Below are 19,856 nucleotides of genomic sequence, written 5' to 3'. Positions count from 1 at the left end.
TCATTGTCAAATGAGAGAGAACGAGACAGAATGTGGGTCAGCGCCAGTTTGGATTAGCTAAGGAACAAAGAATCTAGGTCAGCGCCAGTTTGGATTGCTCATTGTCAAATCAGAGAGAATAAGACATAATGCGGGTCAGCGACAGTTTGGATTAGGCAAGGAACAAAGAATCTAGGTCAGCGCCAGTTTGATTTCTGAAAACGACGTGGTCTATCTTAGCTGTCTGGAATGGGAATTCATTCGCAATTCTGAACGCCATGGATCAGTACAAAGGTTGTTTATTAGGCGCTCTGATCGGAGAATGCATCGGAACACCCCTGAGACGCCCTACCTCCTGCCACATGAACTTGGCGGGAGTGCGGAGCAAGGTCTCGACTTACTGGGAGAAATTCTTAATAACGCACGCTTACGCCAAGTCTCTACTGGATACCGGCTTCTTTTCTTTGGAGAATGCCGCACGAGAGTGTAGCCAAACCTTTTACTACAACTACACTAAACGCCAAGCCTTTGGTGAACTGACCACCATTATTACAAGTTGGAAACATTCTCCCCCAAAAGACTGGACCGCTGCTGCTACGACAGTCCGCAACCGGGGCACAGAGTGTAACGCTGCCACTTGGATAACAGCGTTTCCCTTGTACTTCTACAATCGTACGGAGCAGATGAGTTTCTCTGTAGACCGTGTAGCCCGACTCACACACTCTTCCAATGATGCCGCCGCTGGGGCACAGTTGCAGGCCTACGCCATCAGTCTGGTTCTAAAGAATAAAAAGATGAAGGAACTTGAGTTTCTCGCCGCTCTTGTTGAATACACTAGCAAGTCTCTCCCCGATTCTGTACGCCAGAAATTTTATACACGTATGATGATGGTGCTGGACTACGCGGAACGCGCTGAACCAAAGGAAAAACTGTTCAAAGCCATTGGCGTTGGCACCAGCCCTTTGGACGCAGTTCCCGTTGCCATTTACTGTGCTGCTATTGGTCGCCGCAGCGATTCCCCTTTTGAAACCACCCTTCATGCGGCAATGTTAACCGGAGGATGCACCGATGCCATTGGGACCATGGCTTGTGCCATTGCAGGAGCCTGGTCCGGATTCTCAGGTATACCTGACGAAATGGTGGGCATCTGGGACGGCCAGGAGCAGGTGTATACCTTAGCCGAAGAACTGTACAAGTACGTTTCCACACTGCACGACCCCAACGGACCACTCAGTACTTTTGAAAATTGGCCACACCTCCTGCCTTCTGCCGGCGCCATGGCGAGGATCGGACTGTACTACACCGGATCTGATGATACAGTTAAATGTCATTTCTGTCGGTTTACAATGAGCAACTGGACACCGGGAGATCCATACAATGACCATCAGAAATTTAACCGAAATTGTATTTTTGTCAAAGATTGTACTGCTACTCCTGTGTATGTTCATGCGGTCTGATTTGTTTTACTTTGTTCGTTGTTATTCGGTGAAAACAAAATAAAAGAGGGTGGGGAAAAATAAACAAAAGAAAGGGGGTAAAGTACGGTTCGGTCGGTGTCTGTTCGGTCTCGGCCCGGTTCGGTTCGGCCGGTCTCGGTTCGGCCTCGGCCCGGTTCAGACCGTTAGGTTCGGCTCAGACCAATCAGAGAAGGGGGCGTGTCTGACCAATCAGAGAAGGGGGCGTGTCTGACCAATCAGAGATGCTGCCGGACCTATTGACATACTACTTACTTCCCTTAAACAACGCGCAAGCTGCACCCGCGTAAGAACCATGACGTAACGGGTAACGAGTTCGCAAAATGCACATCGCTTCCGGTGATGAAACGTGAACATCTCCGCCCGGCTCCGATGTTCAGGACCACTGGCTGCCCCGCCGAGACGGCAGAGTGGCAGTGCCCCTGATCTTCTGCTTACAAGTGCGGCTCGCATCAGCGGTATCCGATTACTGCACAAAGTAGCATGCGTGAGCATCTCTGCCCGGTACCATTCAGTAAATTAACGTCTATCCTGTTCTGCTCGCAAAATCACCTATCCGTAGTGAATAATAAATAAGATACATTGTATTATCAGAATAATATCATCATGCCGTAATGCGTAAGAGGAACAGCCGGATAGCTGTGTGGTCGTGCTGCAACCATGAAACTTTGGCGCGTAGCATTTCGCTTGACCATATACAGAAATTGCTTTAAAACTTAATGATAAAATTGGCCGTTTTTTTAGGAAAGACTAATTTTTATGCGACCGACGTTTTAAGTCCCAATCCATTAAAGCCTTCCTTCGCGTACTGAGAATGTAGGAATATATAATTCCATATAGGATGCAGAGTAAATCAGCGCATGACATGCATGGTTTCATTCGTGAGCATTTTTGCCCGTCAAAAATGCTCACAAGCATTTTCGCCCGGCAAATATGCTCACAGCGTGAACCGTGAACATGTTAACATTCTTGCCGGCTACAAACGTATACACACATACCGGTACATACTGCGTTTATCAGAAAAGCACTCAAAATTTTCTCCACTGCGTATGCTTACTCGGCGCAAAAATAGTGTTCACTTCAGACATTTGTCAGTAAGTCAGTCCTGGATCGAGATCTGTAAATTCTTCCAGTAGCTTCTATACCTGGATAGGGCATCGTAGCGCCACTTTCCACTTGAAAAATCGAGGTAATTTCGCACCGTTGCAGCTGTGCGATGTATGTACCACAAAAACAAAACTTTTGCAAGATGAAATACCATGAAACTGTCAAGTCAAAGTCCAAGACATTGCTGATGTCAGTAAAATTGTCGCACCAGCCCACAATTCATACCGAGAAATTAGAAAAATGACAGCTTTCAGTAGCATTGGAAAGGTTTAAAAGGAAAATTTCAAGTCAGGGCGACGCAACACTAAGTATCGAGTACCTTAGAGGGACCTTACGTTTGATTACTGTAGCTGCTGACATCCTATTTACCCGACCGACAGTCATATTCGCAGCGATTATTAGTGTCAGCCATTGACCTTATCACATTGTCAGCCTCCAAAAATGCGTATCTTGTGCTCATCGTCCTGATTCAAGGACACAAGGCATTTTCAGGTAATTCTCATTTGCGCATATTCTTTTCTCTTTTTTTTCAGAAATTCTTGTCCTGCATTCTTATTTTTAAAAAAAAGTAAATCCAGAAATGCAACATGTACCTGTATGTACAGTGCTGCGTGTGTATGCTACGCATCTGTACAACGTTTGTTAAATTCCAAGATTGATGCAAAGCGTGTTAAAGATCGGCAGCACCAAAACTCATGCAAATGGGTTTTTGCCAAGTTAATCCTACAAGGACTTACATACGTAGTTACATTTGATTTGTAGATGATAAAACCATGGTTTTTTAGCATTAGGTAACTAAATGAATGATTAGTGGCTAGTTTGAATGGAGGTACTGTACCCTTATTTTTGGCTTTTTCCAAGATCCTGAAAATGCAAGAAATCCGAGACAATTCGACGCCGGACGCGGCAGTTTCTTGGTTAGAGGCGATAACAGAAGTGCGTCAGACGGGTTGAGCCACCCGTATAATGGAAATGACGTTCTTACGTTCAAGAAGCCTACCACTACGCAAACACCAACTACTACCATGGACACCAAAACAAAGATGAAAACACTTTTTGGTTGGTAATTTCGACTGTAGAAAAGTTTCTGAATCGGTCCCGACAACAGTGCCGGAAACTCTTTTTTGCTTCAGTTAGTTATTCAGCGTTCATACGGCTTTATCGAATTTATTTTTAATACAGCCATAAAATTGTCCGATTCGATAATTTGGTGATTCGTGGCATACCTAAAATACACTCTCGTTATTTTTATTGATTGAATTGCAAACAAGATTCGTCTTAGATTAATTTTCATTCAGAATTTCTTAATTTTCATTTCATGTATAGTCCGGAAAACGTTTCTTTGCCATCGTGGTGGCTGTTAATGTCGGCTAATAAAAAATACCACTGTACTAAAAACTAATATTTGAACGGATGCGCGACACAGCAACATATATACGTAGTAAATTTAGTATAATGCACGTTCGCTTGTGCTATCATACCGGAATATGTCAAACAAATCGTTCAATCACGTACAATGAAGCCAAGTATACCATAACAATCACTCGATAAAGCTAATCCTAAACCATCGATAAAGCAGTACAAGTACTGAATAATTAACAGTCAATACTCTATACTCGTACTGCTTTATGGAGTATTGAATAATTAAGAAGCACATTAGTACAATGAACTCCAAAATAAATAATTATTACAGTACCGATAAACAATTACAATGTTATCGAATATTATTGCAGTGCATAGATAATTCGTAAGACACGCCGAACAGTTTGTGTGCGAAGTCCGAATAGCACGTAATACGGTACATCCATAATTCTGACCGTGACAAAACATCACCTGTAACATTTTGTACAAGCAAGTGATCCAGAATTGCCCGCATCATGTTGTGAGAACGGAAGAAACTACCACAAGAAACTGCCCAAACAGAGCTTTAAAAGCCATAATCCACTGTCAGCTTCGCGCGACAAAGTTTTCATAATTTTTTTTTGTCAACATGATACTAGCGACAAACCGGTAGCTAACTTAGAGATTCAACTGTACGATTCGCTTTACGGTATCACTAATGCTTCCTAAACCAGGGGTGGGGATGTTTATATTTGTTTATATTGTAAGTTTTTACAATTAAAGCTAGTAAAATGGAATCTGATTTCGAATCTAGGAAGTTCTGTTGGCAAACAAGCGAAATTGTCAAAGTAGGATCAAGGATGCCAGTATAGAGGTGAAGTAGAACGATCATCGACCGGACCTTAGCGAAAAAGGCATTTTTAGTAAATGCCAAACGCGCAAAAATTTTAATTTTGGTGTATGAAAAACTGTTATTGCCGATCTTACGAGCGAGTCGAACTTAGACCATAACAAATACGAGCGAGTTGAGCGAGCAAAAAAGTTTGAGAAGCTCAATTGAGCAAGTAGAAAAACACTTTTGCTGCTCGTTAAGGGCTCTAGTAGTTGGGTTGAGCGGTTTTTTATTATGGGGTGTTTTGCTTTTGATCTCGGTGTAATTCGAAACAGGCTCACTTCTTGGGAAACCCGAATGCACAAGGTGTCGGACAGTCACAAAGAGCGTTTAAAAGTTCGCTATGGTTAACTGCGCGCGTTGACGGGTTATTTATGGTAAATTTTGGGGAAACGTACCCGAATTGATTGTAATTTCCAAAAATCTTGATGTCAATTAACATTGCTTGGCTTCAAAAGCCAATAGAGAAGGAATAGTGTATGAAGGGCCCATTTAAAGCGTAAGAAAGAAAAGTAATGCTATGAGCAATAGACGTTAGACACCACGGCGCGGATGGTTCTGGACACGCTGGTCCGAATACCATGGTACCATACCGGGAATGCAACGGCGGCAACGAACTCAATGCTGAATGCCACCAGATTCCTGCACAAAAATGCCAAAAGTCCCAAATTGATATTCGTAGTTGCTTCCTTGTGAACTGCGTGCCCGTAATCAGCGTTGCCAGTATTGCAAATTTACGGTTTCTGTACAGAAGATCAGAATTTTAAAATCCGTTTGCATACCAGAATATTAGAAACCACTTCACTTTGCGAACCTGTGCTAAGTTTTCGAATAAATGAAAATAACTGTACCTCAAATCAGTTGTCACTAAATATAGTATTTTAGGTATTTCCAGTATGGTATCCGAAAACTTCTGAATTTTTCCTGTCGTATTTTAGAAGAGTCGTTCGGGGCTGTATTAAGTAAAATTTAAACGACGAGCGAGAGTTCGAGTTTTAACGGCCAAGTCTAAGCGACAACCGGCTGTTAAGAACCTTTGTTTGACAGTCAACCGTGAGTGGATGCATACTATGCAATACGGAAATCTTCCCGAAGCAAGCTAACACACTGTTGATCTCGTCCATCTCAACCACAGTCAACTTCCGTACTGATTTTACCGATTTGGGCGACCCAGCCATAGATTAACTGGATTATCGCAGCAATACTTACCAATCGGAGATCGTTAAAACTTTCCTCCAGGAATGCGCAGGCACCGCAAATGCCCTTCTTGAAGGAAAGAACTGCGCCCACCTGTATCAATGATGAAATGGTCATACAAATCATCGTCCTTAAATGTACCATATACGCGGACAAATTTATTTCGGGAGAGCCCCACAACCCACAAGAATACGACACATTAATTTTTATTGCTTGTTACTATCGAAATTGATTACAGGTCCACAAACAGTTACTGTACGTCATGTACTTGACAAATAATGCGATAAGAAAACGGCACATTTAATAGCCGTACAATATCATCAGATCGCAGCAGGCCAGTGTCATGAGGAAGATCCATTTGACACTGTGAACTCCCTCCCGCGGCAGTACAATGAGCCTCTGTGTGTTGCCCACCGTGCAGATGAGCAGGAGCAATGGTTAGGCCAGCAGAGATATTTAACCGGATGCTGCGCGATCAAAGTGTGATCCAGTATGCGAAATCCGCAGGCATCCGTGCTGTTCGTCACGGTACTGTTATACTGTTCGTTGTTGGCGTTGTTTGTATCATTGTACCGTACTGATTAACATCGAAATATTAAAAGCGTTAATCTATATCCTTTAATTTTACGGCGGGATTCAAGTGATTTGCAAGGAAAGAACTTGCGAACGTTAGCTGTATTATGTACCGTGCAAGAACTGCAGAAACACACTGACGTTGGCGGTTTGCTAATGCGGTTTGTAACTGTTGGCATCAGCAGCAAGTCCTGTCTTTTGGTATGGCCAGCGGCACGACAATCATGAACATTCTATAATGATGATTACATTTTAAATCTTGTTTACGCTAGGCTGATAATCTTTTTTACGCTAGGGTGTAAATTAAAACAGCAAACATAGGGCAGTGTGACTGGTAAGATGGTTGATGACACTCAACAATAAAACCAGCAAACCAAAAAGTTTCGGCCAACAAGTTAATATGTAACGGTACACTTTAATGATGCTCAAGCACACAAAAATCAGCCCTTGAAATTCAATCAACATGCTCTGGATTTTCCGGAAGGTCTGTAGTTTTACTGGCGGCATGTTGAGAAGTTCATATTTACAGAATCCGGCAGGAGAAATTTGACACGACAGTACGGTACATGGGCAACGCTAATTTTTCGGTAGATTTTCAACTTAATTTGCTGTTTCCTGTTTTCTATCTAATTCAGCTGTACAAAAAGCTATGACGACGAAGGTTGCTTTTACTAGGAAGGGCACAAATCCCGTGACTACCGATCGAAAGCTTCACGGCATCGATTTGGTGCCCGGTAAAAGCATGATATGCGCGAAAGTTTTTTCGACAAAGCCTTCGTCCTAAGTGTAGTGACACAGAAAATGAGCGCAGTTTTATCAAGCCAAGAATGATATAATCTAGCAGTGGTGCGACATTTTCTAGTCCTGTTGATGATCATCCCATCGGCTGTTAGTTTGCGACCATTCTTAACCGCTCATTACAACTTCTCCACAACACAACTAAATAGCTGCTCAGGTTGCGAAAACTTATACAAAGCAATATCGGATCCAGCAACGCCTGCAGACTCAAGAAAGTATTTGCCATAATTCGAAACGATATTAGTCTTGCTGGCGGTATGAAACCCAGTAATTTAAAGTAAACCATGCTCGGAATCCAACAGACTGCTGCGCACAAGGTCAGCAACGTCAGCAACAGAAACGGTCGCGAACGTTCTTGCGGTTGGGGGAGGGATGGGGCTGTCGGCTGCCTCCCGCTGCTTCCGGTCTTACTGGCTGCACCTGTTCGAGCAACGGATACTGTTTTCCGGCGTATCGCCTTCCATAAGAATACAGGATAACATGCGAGAATCATCAGCTTGGGTACATCATAGACACCAACGGTCATAAACATGTACCAGGTAGGCTGCGCTGTAGAATTCAGCAAGCACCCTTTATTAGCTGGAATTCGGTAATAAATGGCATCCATAATTACACCAGGCAGCAGTACAATATGCAAATAAATGACCATGCACAAACACAACAGCCAGGCGAGGGCGGAAGTGTGGCGCGCTCTATATGATAGCGGCCAAAACAGTGCCCATCCGCGAACGACACTGACAAGCAGATGAATGTGTACCGTAAAGGCTGTGACGGCATAATTGAAATATAGGGTAATCGAGCATGTTGCGCGTCCACTCCACCATGAAGTGTCTGACAGGGTGACGATTCGTAGGGGATTGGCTATGCCGACGTAGATAATATTATTCAATAACAGGGCCATGATGTACACATCAAAAGGTGTTTGTTGTCGTCTTCCATGAACCAGAATAGCTAGCACTCCTGAGTTACACAGTAGCGCCACGATTGAGGAGCTGAGCAAACCGATAGAAAGAGAGTTTTCGCTTGTATTTGCCGTAATCAGGGTGGAATTTACTCCGACTGTTGAAAAATCCAACGATCGATTATCGGACATCTCTGTTGCATGAAGGACGAATAAATCTCTTTCTTCAGTGGTCCGGCAAAGATTTTTCTTGCAGAATCGTACAACTCACTAACACCTATGCAAGATTGCGAATTGGGAAAAAAGGATTTGCCTCCTTTCCAGTGGCGTAAAGGATATGCAGTCTCTTCTTCTCTGGGTCTGTTCGGCTGTTGAGGAAGCGACCTTTTACAGGGAACATAGGTCGAATAATTACTATTTACGGTATCTTCTAAATGACTGAAGGTAATTTAAGAAGGCAGCACCATGGTAAAATTAATTTCAGTGCCGAGATGTTGGTGTACATGTTTGAGACAGCGTAGTTATAGGCCTTCGCTCTGGGGAAATCCTAAACTGCTGCGGCTGTCATCTTCAAACGGAAACGTGTTAGAAAATTTGATGTATTCAGCAAGGATAACACGAGAAGCGATAATTGACTCTGGTTTTATGACGCTGTTGGTTTCGCAGAATGTCAACTTCCGCGGAAACGCGGTATGTCTTTGAGAATGTAACAAGACACTTTTTCATACAGATAGGTAATTACATACGCAGGAACCTAAATTCTGAAATGTAGGACAGCATTGGCAGCGTGATAAAGTGCAAGAACGCCGCCTCAATTAAACCGAACTTTTATCTGCGAAGACATGAATAAACTAGGGAAGTTTACAGTAATGCTTCAACTGCAACTGCTTCTGTAATCGGGAAGAATTGGGAAGAACTGCTTTTGTAATTCCGTTCTAGAAGTTGTTACTGATGTAAGTGATGTTATAATTAATTTTTCGCTTTCAGTATCAAAGGCCTCCACCGTTGTGACGATTCAAACTACTTTTGTGACTCACAAATTTGGTGGTTACCAAGAATAACAAGCGCACAGTTAGCGCATATCAAAAGCTGGCTTTCCTCTTCAAATATAGATATCTCAGTTGTTCCGAATTCACTGTCAAAGAATATTAAGGATGAAGGTTTATTGGCTTCTAGGTAATTATTTAGAACAGTAGTTTATTCTGCAGCAAAAAGAGTACAATTACAGCGGTGCAGCACTGACCTTGGTGCAGCGTGACCTTGTATGAAGTGGCTTAAAAATAAATAGCCGAATCAGATATTATTAGCGATGTCCTCGTGGTTTGCGTATTGATATTTGTTTATTTACTGTGCTGCGTTAACTGTTTGAACTGTATTACTGTTGGAGTAGTGTACCCTGTATTAACATAAGAAAATGTTGTCCAGCTATTAAGTCAACGCATGCAGCCATAATAATCCATAGTACTGGTACATAGGTACTTGTACAGAGGGTGATTTTGCAATATGCTTCCACTTTCTTTATGAATTTATTGCCGTCCTCTCCGTGCATATTTTATTCTTAGAGCCGTTAAGTTTGAAAGCCCTTTCTTTTAGCGATCATAACAAATTAACTTTAAGAAACAGAAAACAATTTAGAATACGGTGGGATTTTGCAAACCGACAAGGGTCTGTGCGCAACACTGTAACAATTCGTAAAACGTTTTCCAATGCTTTCCGTTAAAAATTAGCTAAAAAATCGTCATCAATTCATAATCTATGGGTGCCGGTTTTAGTGAACTGTCACATCATGTGGCCTTCAGAAAACATCTGGCTTCGTGAGATTCTAGGCACTGGTACGTCCTGATAGTTTCATGAACTGGAAGATAGCCATTTTGACTGTTCCCCTTGCGTTCCTCCCCGGGCTGCAAATCCAGATTGTTTTTCCTGAGAAGTTTTTTAAGCGACTTTTTGGTATAGACATCTACGGTGGTTTTAACACTGGGAGGGATTACATGCGCTGCATTGTTGTCCCGGTAAATAGTTTCGGAAAACAAACATCATTTGTTTCCGTTTTTTACCAAATTTTGATTTTTTGTTATTACGATATTTAAAAGTGGCAGCATGGAATTTCGTATCTCCCGTCCGAATAAAGAAGCTACATCTGCGCCTCACCGATTGCGACGGTCTGTGTCAAATTTCAGAAAATAAGGAAACTGGCAAAAAGATTTCCTCGTCAAAAATCTGTTCCACTTTGGGAAACTGGGCGTTCCGCTTTAAAATCACTTTTGAGTGCCATTTACTTCTTTTTTCGAATTCAAATAATGATGAATTATAAAGCACATATTGAAGTATTTTTAAGCGACAAAAATTGAAGGAAAGAACAAGGGAGAGAATTACTGCAACTTTGTGTCCGTGCTGGAAGCATATTGCGAAATCACCCTCTGTACATACAATGAGTGCCAATCGGGTTGTACTAATTAACGTTACTGGTACTGGCAGTAATACTATGTAATGCTACTGGTACTGGCAGTATTAGGGGCAGGGCCGTCACGAGGGGGGGGGGGGCGCTGGCTCGCCCCCCTACCCTCGGACCTCGCGACGGCCCTGGTTAGGGGTATCACGTAAAGCAACTGGTACGGGTGATGGTCACGCTTGTGATACTTACGCCAGTAACACAATATGACATCTTAACGGATACCGAACCGCAAGGCTGGTACAAAATGATTCGAATAACGATTTACTTTAACAAGTATTATTTCAAGGCACCGACGGTTTCCCATAACAGCGAAAGAGGCGCAGTGGTTTCAATCTTCCGAGTGCTTTGATTACTTCCGCGCTGATACAGCTGACTGTCATAATATAATTTTTATCCGACGTAACGCCGTCGTTTAACAATAACATGATAAATACATAAAAATGATTCATAAGTGGTCCATTACGTACCATTGCGGCGATATCACTAGCGCAACCAGTACCACTACCAGTAATAACTATTACCACTTTTACTAACACTACCGGTACCATTACATAGTGCCACTACCGGTACCAGTAACACTGATTAGTACCACCCGTGCCAGTCACCGATATATATGCGTAGTTACCATTGTATGAGCTGATCGTGTATAACACTGCCAGGTCCCGAATGGCAAGCGCGCGAAAACACCCTGTACTGTACGGTGATGCTTAATGACTACTTTTTATTGATCAATGATATTTTAACACTATTGTGCCTTGCACTTCATCAAACACAACAAAGAATTCTTGTAGGCATCACACACTGCACATAAAAAACCTAAGTCTGAACAATCTTAGCCTACAAGAGCACGAAAATTCTGTTTGCCGAAGACATTGTTGTCATTATCTCGAAAGTACAATGGTTTTATCTAAACTATTGCACTTCTTAAACTCGTTGCTAAATAATTCTGGAGGATTGCTATAAGAACTTGATACCGCTTAAACAAGTGAAAGATACGGAACTACAAAAGATGATTCTCCGCTGTTCTTTGCAGAGGAAAGCAATTGAAACAACATGGATAAAACCGAGACGATAAATTCCGGGGAAGCCGTAACTACGCGGTATAGCGAACAGCAGCGACGTGCATTATTTATATCATGATCAGCATATGTTTAGAAGCGATTTCAAAATTTTGACCGAACTACATGTATTCCGAGCTGGGTTGGTGTCTATTTTACACTTGTTCGTATTTGTGCACTTATGCTTTGGGAAATTCGTACAAGCCGCCGCTTTAACCAGTTTCCCACGCATAAAGTGGCAAAACAGCTTACGCCTGAAAATGTCTTACCCTCGTATATTGTTTCTGTTAAGTACGTTATCGTTCAATAATAACAATTAGCAACTGTAAATCAGAATCCGATGTATTTTAATAACAAAATGTGTATGCGGGTGCTCCTGTCCGGAATTCGGTTCTCGAAATGTTAATTTAAAAATCGTATGCAAATGTATACAGCACTACTGTATGGCATTTGTTCCTTACCACCTACGAACAAAATTATTATTATTGGTCATGTAGCTTGTGCGTTTTTCAGTGATGCTGAATGGCGTTGCCCCGGCGTCGGTGGCTCTACATTTAGAAGAAAGCGATTTAGGTACGTGCATCGGTTATATGTAAGTGCTTACACTGAAAATTTTATTATAGGCCCAAATGTGGACTTCCGTGCCACACCTAAAAAAATTGTGAAATTGTGTCATATAGTTACTTCGAAGAGAAGGTATTGGAATCTCAAGACCAAATACTGAATGATGTTTATATAAAATTTATTTTGAGGAAGCCCTGACCTGGACAGGAGCATTTAACGTAGCCGGCCGGTCCTTTGTTAAAAACTGGGATTAAACTGCAGTAAAGAGATGCACACATAAGCACTCGGTCTTCCTCTTTGTTAAAATTAATATTTAAAGCTGGACGCCAAAGTTTAAAGATGCAGTTGAAGTTTTGTATTACATAAGTTTAAAGATGCAATTAAAGATTGTATTTGATTTAAAGACGCTGCAATTAAAGATTAGTATTACATAGATTGTGACTTCGAGCATGGAATGTGTGGCTGGGAAAACTATTACGATTTTTCCGGCCCACAAATGCTGGACTTTGAATTCGGAACGGCCGCTACTCTCCCTAGTCTTGACGATTCCGTCGATCGCGGTGTTTTCCTCTACGTACCGGTTCATGATGCCACCCCGTCTGGAACCTGGAGTATTTTGCGTCATGACCCCGTTGAGGGGAATGAGCCAAGTAGTGTTTGCCTGCAGTTTGATTACCTGATCACTGAAGAACACGTTGGGGATCTGACCGTGTGGCTGTACAATTTGATTGATGCAGCTAATGAGTGGAACTACACGTTGGTGTGGAGCTCCCTGGGACAAAACAATTTTGGCACCTGGCAAAAAGGCCAAATCTATCTGGATACCGGAGCAGTATGGACGGTAAGTACGATTCTCTTGTACAGAATAACCAAAATAACGATGACATACCGGATGTGCTAAAAACCTGTAACCAAACATCCGCATCACCAGCTAATTTGCTTTCAGTTGCTGCTGGAAGCAATCGTGAATGAGCAAAACCAGCCGCTCTCTGACCGACTGCATGGCATAGCCATTGACAACATTCAGCACACTTTGGTGTCCAGTGCTGATAAATGTCCCAAACTTCCACATCTTGCTGCAACGTCTACGACGAACCCGATAACCATTCTTTCGAACCCCATTGTGCAGTCCTGTAGTTTCGATGTCGACTTTTGTGGCTGGACTGTCGCATCGGCGGTTTCGCTCTCCACCGTCATTCGCTGGATTCGAGCTCACCAAACCTTTACAGACGGGGACGATGCCTGGATTGTACCATACCGCACAGAAAACACCCGTCAGTGGATCTTTAACTTGCATAAATTAGATTTAAATATAGTTGATCATAAATATGGTATATCTGCAGTATTTCGTCGCAAGATAAATGTATCGTGCGTCACAATGGTTCACCATTTGTGCGCACATATGAGACGCCGGTCTGAAACGCGCGCAGCAGCAGCTGCCATAAGAACGGCTATTGCGAAAGTGGACTACGCCCCATAGTTTATTTTGATGCTCGTACTCTTATGTTTTTAGAAAGTGACTTCTTTCTATTTGCGGATGTAAGCGCGGACGCTGACGATGACCGTCAAGGAACGATCAAGACTCCATGGGTTTTCGTCGCGGATAATTCTCTGCCTGTGGATTATTGTATCCGTTTTTGGATGTATTTTGAAACCGACGAGGTTGCGGAAATCATTGTAACACGAAACGGGAATGATCTCGTGCGTTATAGGGGCAACGCAACGGACGTGTGGATGGAAAATGTCATTTCTTTCCGTACAACTGGATCATACCAAGTGAGGCGCGCACCACGCTGATCTTGTAACGAAAGTATGACTAAAACGGTTGCAAATTTTTAGATAGCTTTTCAAGCTCGCTCTCGCGCGCGCGGCGCCAGCAGTCCTTATTTCGCTGCTGTTGCCATTGATGAATATGAACTTCGACGCGGCGAATGCTCCAACGATGGTAAATTCAAGTCATAATTCACAGAAGTATTCATGCATTCATGCTTCGAAACATGTAAGCTTAACGCTTGTACAATGTACGACAAAAAGAGGTTGAACCGATCAGTCGGTCCGCGGTTCAAAATAACCTCGCAACGACACGCCACCACTAAAACTTGGACGCTTACTCACTACTTTCAGACGCTCGCGCTCCGTGAATATCAAAGTGCAGCTATACTAGTTGCATATCAAAAGGTGTAGAAAAAAATTTTAAACTTTTTGATACTAAACCTGTGGCTGTTTATGGCGAACAACAGAAATTCTAGCCAGTTTGCTTTCTCGTAGGCACAGCATAGGATCTGTGCGAATAACCGTTTGGCTTGCAATCAATGCTTAAGTCTATGGGTTATTTTGAACCGCAGACCGACTGATCGGTTCAACCTCTTTTGTCGTACATTGTACATTCATGATAATTTTCATAAGTATTGTTCGTGTTATGTTTTGCGACCACTAACCTACAAATAAGATTATTATTGATGCGTTTTCAGCAACAAGTTCTTCACAGTTGATTTCTACGTTGCCCACAGTGCTGACCGATTCGGGGACATATCCTGCTTCCATCGCCGAAAACACACTAACCACTGTGCCGCAACTGTTGACCACGCCATCTCCAGATGAGAAGACAACAAGCGCACCGGAAACCTGTGTCCCTGCAAACGAACCGGCCCCGATAGACTGTCATTGCCAGAAGGGTTTTATCGACATGGATGAGACGGATTTCCAGACTACCGAAGCCGTGGAAGCCGTATTCATTGCCGACAGCACGTACCTGTGCCGGAAGCATTTACGAGATCTGCATTTCTGGCTGCTGCGCACGGCCGGTGCAACTGGTCGATCCGGTGCTCCAGCTTTGCCAACCAGAATCACATGTTCGAAAGGTCAGTTCAGTGTGGGTGACGAGGATCCGGACGTCGTGGAATCGGGTGAACTGGTGTTTCGTGCTGCAAGCGTCGACCTGCAGTGCCGCACGGTTTTCGTTCAGTTTTTGAAGCGAATGGCAGCGCTGGCTAAAAAATGACAGAGATGATGCCCATATGCCACGATCGTTAATGATTTATAGTCTTCCTTAATTCGCTGTATAATGAACCGTTTTTTTTTACTTTTGATTTCTGAGCAAACAAAAGTACTCCAGTTAGTGCAGTCACGCTCATTCGCCAGATTTGAACATTTAAATTGTTTTACAGTATCTAAATTTCATCACAAAGCATTTTTGTCGTATTTTATCCTAGTGACAATTGACAAACGACGATAACCACGATCGATAACAATTCACGTTGCGCAAACAATATTCTTATTGTTTCTTCTTACTACGGACGCCGTTGAAGCCGTATTCATCACCGACAGCACGTATCTGTGCCGAAAGCATTTGCGAGATTTGCATTTATGGCTGCTGCGCACGGCCAGTTAATCCGGCACACAAACTTTGCCACCAGAATCACATGTTCCAAGGGTCAATTAAATGTGGGTGACGAGAATGTGAACGTGGTGGAGTCGGGTGAATTGGGCGTTTCGTTTCGTGCTGCGTCCGTTGACTTGCAATGTCGCACAGTATTCGTTCAGTTTTATAAGCGAATAGCTGCACTTGGATGAAAAGAGCGGACTAATGTCGGTTTGTCTTTACGGCTGACGATTTGCATTCTCATGAAACTGAAAGTTTTGATGGGCTCCTTTTTTCGGCAAATGAAAGTGGTCTGGTCAATGCAATTGCACTTTTTACCATATTTAAATATTACGGATTACCTGGTTATTTTGTACGCCGAATGGTTATTCACGAGGCGTCTGCTCTGATCGATTTTGTAATTATTCAAATAAAAATGCGCCATGTGCTATCTGTACCGTTTTAGCAGATTGACGTCAAACTACCGTCTCTGTTAACTTATTTACTATGCTTTATCGGGAGCCATCAATCTGTCGTCAGCGGCCTTTTGTTGCAATTAATTGCGGGCATTAGGAGAGATATGATAGGCCGACGTTAACCTTGACCATAGATTTGCTCGAATGCTATCATCTGACAAGCGTAAGAACGATAAAGCATTCAAATAGTTTTAACATGCGCGGTATTTATATTTAATGAAGCAATGTACGCCTATTATTTGTACGGCAGCCATTAAGCTGAGCAGCATATGCAGCGTCCTCATACAAGCAAATTCCGTAATTTAGTAACTGCCGTACCTATTGGTTTTGCTCGCCGCATTTGTTTGTGTCTTCATTACACTAAATCAACTCGCACCACCTCTGCTGCTACAGTAGAACTTGGCCGGGCGTGAACTTATTCGTGCACTGAATCCACTGATACGAGTCCTACAACAGCTCCGAAGATGTGGATTTTTTTGGTGGCTCTGTATTTATTCGGTATTTTTCCCGGGACTTCATTTTCAACAAATAATATTTACAGATAATTATGTTGTTATTGAACCAATAATAATATGCACTTTTACAGGTACACTTAACGCTGTTTTCGGTGCTTTCGTTGTTAAACAACCGCGCGATACTGTAGGTAAAGTCATTAAAATTCCAATGAGAAATGCCCGTAATACTAATATACTGTTTTGGCCAATAATTTTATATATCACCGGTAAAGGAACACACTTACTAAATGAGTATAAAAACTATCTGCTTCCCACTTCTCAAGAAACACATGAAAACGAAAAATTTCTGGGAAATTAGGTAGTCAAAATTTTTTATCGGAAAATATTTACAATCAACATACCTAACGACCTACCCTAACATACGTAACAATAAACATAAGCGCTAATATATCAAAGCAGTTGTTAAACAATTTATACAGGCTAATATAATAATCGTCATGTCTACACGCGAGAATACTCCCGCGCTATGGGTTCTGGCTACGCGCGAGAGTTTTTCGGCGCCTCTATTTATGAATATAATTAATATATTTCGACATAATTTCAGCTCTGGAGTTGTTTATAGTGCATTATAATTGTAGCTTCAGTCAGTTGGCATCAAGTCAGTCACACCGCAGTCGTTCGGAAGCCGGTGGGCATTCCCCGCCGGCGGATTATAGGCATTACATCACCTGCCGTCGACTGGGGATCAGCTGCTCCACGGTCTTCTCCTCCGTGTCGAAAAGCCGTCTCCTTTCAGGGCAATGCTGTGCTAGCGCCTGCGACACCTCGTAATTGTGGTCTTCTGCAGCCGGCACATGGATGACTTCCAACATTCCGTTGACCAACTTCGGGCGGATAGCTGCTTGACAGTCGCTCTTCATAATGATAGTGATAGTATTTTTCGTCGGAAGTGAGCCTCACCGTTGGTACGATAGATGCCGGCTTTCTTGCATACCAGTTTCACGGAACTGTACGGGAAGGTGTCGTGCAGTGGGTGCGTTTTTGAATCTTTGCATTGCCACCGGGATTTATAAAGACTTGATGCGTGGACTCACTCCATTCCTCGATAGCGCGCAAAGCCGCAGCGTATGATTCGAATTTGTCGCTGATCTTAATTACTCGTGTCACTGTGTGGCTAATTATTACAGAAACGCCGGTCAGCGCAGTGTACGAAATGCCGGTTCGATGTTATGGTACTTTCGTACTTTATGATACTTACCTTCATGTACAAAGGTGACTTTTAAAGCATTTACAGGTTGTCATGACATGACATATACTATATACTGCAGAGTACTAAATACTTTGTACTTTTTTATTTTTAATTTCGTTCGGTCCGAAAACTCTTGCGCGCAGCCAAAACTCACAGCGCGAGATGCTCTCGCGCGTAACCATTTCGTATAATAATAGTGATATACAGGCTAATATAGTAACAGCGTTTATTAATTGATTGTGTTAATTAGTGGTAAGCGTATGCTCGTTCGACGATGGTGATACGTGTGGATGGGGTCCAGTGGATGGTTTGCGTCCAAACTACCAGTGGAATCTGATCTCCGCTTCCAGCCCTGCATTTGATGTTAATCTGGCGATCCCGGTAGATGATTTGACGCAGGCCGGTTCCGGTAAAGGTTCTTTAATTCTGCCTGATTTTTGAAATACCAAAAGTAGCACAATCAATTCCACAGGACTGTTCCTCTACTTCAACACGAGTGCCACTCCCGCGCGCGGAACGATACTTACCAAGGAATTCATCCGTCAAAGCCCGGACGATGCACTGTGCCTGAAATTTTGGACATATATGAAGGGCAGTAATCCGGGTGACCTGTATCTTATGATAACCGGTGGGAACGGTGGGTTGATATCCAATCTGGAGATGTTTGCACTTCCGGGCCGGGAAACGCGCCAGTGGGAGCAGCAAATGGTTCAAATGCCCGTGGGAGTGGATACCATGAAAGACTTCACGCTAACGTTCGAAGGTAGACACGGGATTTTCGAAGGTCATGGTGGCATTGCCATGGATAATATATCGACTACTCCTGGACTATGCCGATAAACTGGCCCTTCTCACTCCATGTAGTGAAGGTCTCGTTTAAATGGGAAGAATATCGGTTTGCAACAGAAGTTTGCATTCGGTTTGAAAATTGGAGTGTAACGGCGTTATTTTGTTTTTGGAAACTAGGCAGTAAAACTGTCTTTTAGTTTATCACTCGCTTCTTCTTAAGTTAGGAGGAAAAGCCGGTGTTGTCTTACAGTCATGTTGAATTATCTTTTAGTACTACTTATTAATTTGCATACGCGTAAAGCGTTTGCATTCTGTATATCTAGACAATTTTTTTAACATATCGAATGGTTATCTTTACATTGATTGGCTTTGATGACCGGATGTAAACAGCTACGAAGTTTCCAGCTAACTTCCAAACACATCTGATGCTGTGCCAGGAACTGGCGAATTTAGTTCTTTATAGCAGTATGTGTCGGCAGGACCATGAGGACCATGATGTCCAACAATTGAAAGGATCGAAATCGTTGAAAGCGTTGTTGAAAGAATCGAAATCGAGCCGAGATCGAGCAAATAAGTCACGCCATTTGAAATCGTTTTCAGGAATACTTACTTTTGGAGCCTTTCTTGGCTACCGATAACTTCGGTTGTTTTCATTTCGGCCACGTTCATTTCGGCCAAAGGTTTGTTTTTTCGGCCAAAGGTTTGCGGCCGTCAGTGCAATTCAACCACAGTGCAATTCGGCTGACGCACATTTTGGTCTGATTAGCACAAGAAAACGTTAATTTGGTATAACTATCTATATGACGTCATTAGGATTGTCCACGATGACCGAGCTCGTACTCGTGTTGAATTTCTACTGGGATTTCCTGTTTCCACACTGTATCTAATTATTCAAAAAAAATTAATTAATTAAAAAGCCGGGCGTTCCGTGTGCAGCCGCTTACGGTGGCGGGCACATGTCCGGCACCGACGCAGTCTCACTACCCACCCACCACGCGCATGCAGTTTCGCCTCATAACTCAACCCGAATAATTTCGGGTTCGATTTCCACACAGTTGGCAAATCGGATAATTCGTGATTCTCGCCGGGACTGCAGACTGGCAGTGTGTCATTTTGACGTCACTAACTACAGGAATTTCGCAGTGCGCCAAAAGGGGAAATGCGCATGCGCCATGTAACACGCGAA

The 19,856-nt window shown here is 42.9% G+C and overlaps 3 protein-coding genes across 5 annotated transcripts; all 3 read left to right on the top strand.

Annotated features, from left to right (window-relative positions):
• The first annotated feature begins 341 nt into the window (after positions 1-341).
• LOC129587005 (uncharacterized) lies at positions 342-1,436 on the top strand. Its single transcript, XM_055480580.1, has one exon. It carries the CDS (start codon positions 342-344, stop codon positions 1,434-1,436), a length of 1,095 nt encoding a protein of 364 aa, XP_055336555.1.
• Positions 1,437-11,812: 10,376 nt separating this feature from the next.
• On the top strand, positions 11,813-15,508 carry LOC129587134 (MAM and LDL-receptor class A domain-containing protein 1-like). Of its 2 annotated transcripts, none has more exons than XM_055480738.1 (7): positions 11,813-12,067; positions 12,290-12,349; positions 12,775-13,181; positions 13,287-13,614; positions 13,854-14,116; positions 14,180-14,285; positions 14,851-15,508. In XM_055480738.1, the coding sequence occupies exons 1-7, from the start codon at positions 11,866-11,868 to the stop codon at positions 15,339-15,341; spliced, it is 1,857 nt and encodes a 618-aa protein (XP_055336713.1). In that variant the 5' UTR covers positions 11,813-11,865; the 3' UTR covers positions 15,342-15,508. The 2 variants fall into 2 exon arrangements, with proteins under 2 accessions (XP_055336713.1, XP_055336712.1); XM_055480737.1 differs by having other exon boundaries at positions 14,812-15,508.
• An 895-nt stretch (positions 15,509-16,403) lies between these two features.
• On the top strand, positions 16,404-19,106 carry LOC129587149 (meprin A subunit beta-like). 2 transcript variants are annotated; one of them, XM_055480758.1, is made up of 4 exons: positions 16,404-16,675; positions 16,764-16,820; positions 18,132-18,290; positions 18,354-19,105. In XM_055480758.1, exons 1-4 carry the CDS (start codon positions 16,642-16,644, stop codon positions 18,719-18,721), a joined length of 618 nt encoding a protein of 205 aa, XP_055336733.1. In that variant the 5' UTR covers positions 16,404-16,641; the 3' UTR covers positions 18,722-19,105. The 2 variants fall into 2 exon arrangements, with proteins under 2 accessions (XP_055336733.1, XP_055336735.1); XM_055480760.1 differs by lacking the exon at positions 16,764-16,820 and having other exon boundaries at positions 18,354-19,106.
• The last annotated feature ends 750 nt before the right edge of the window (positions 19,107-19,856 follow it).

Source organism: Paramacrobiotus metropolitanus, unplaced genomic scaffold, assembly GCF_019649055.1.
Source record: "Paramacrobiotus metropolitanus isolate TYO unplaced genomic scaffold, Prichtersi_v1.0 Parri_scaffold0000023, whole genome shotgun sequence".
Classification (NCBI taxonomy): Eukaryota; Metazoa; Tardigrada; class Eutardigrada; order Parachela; family Macrobiotidae; genus Paramacrobiotus; species Paramacrobiotus metropolitanus.
This window is presented reverse-complemented; position numbering and strand designations above follow the sequence as displayed.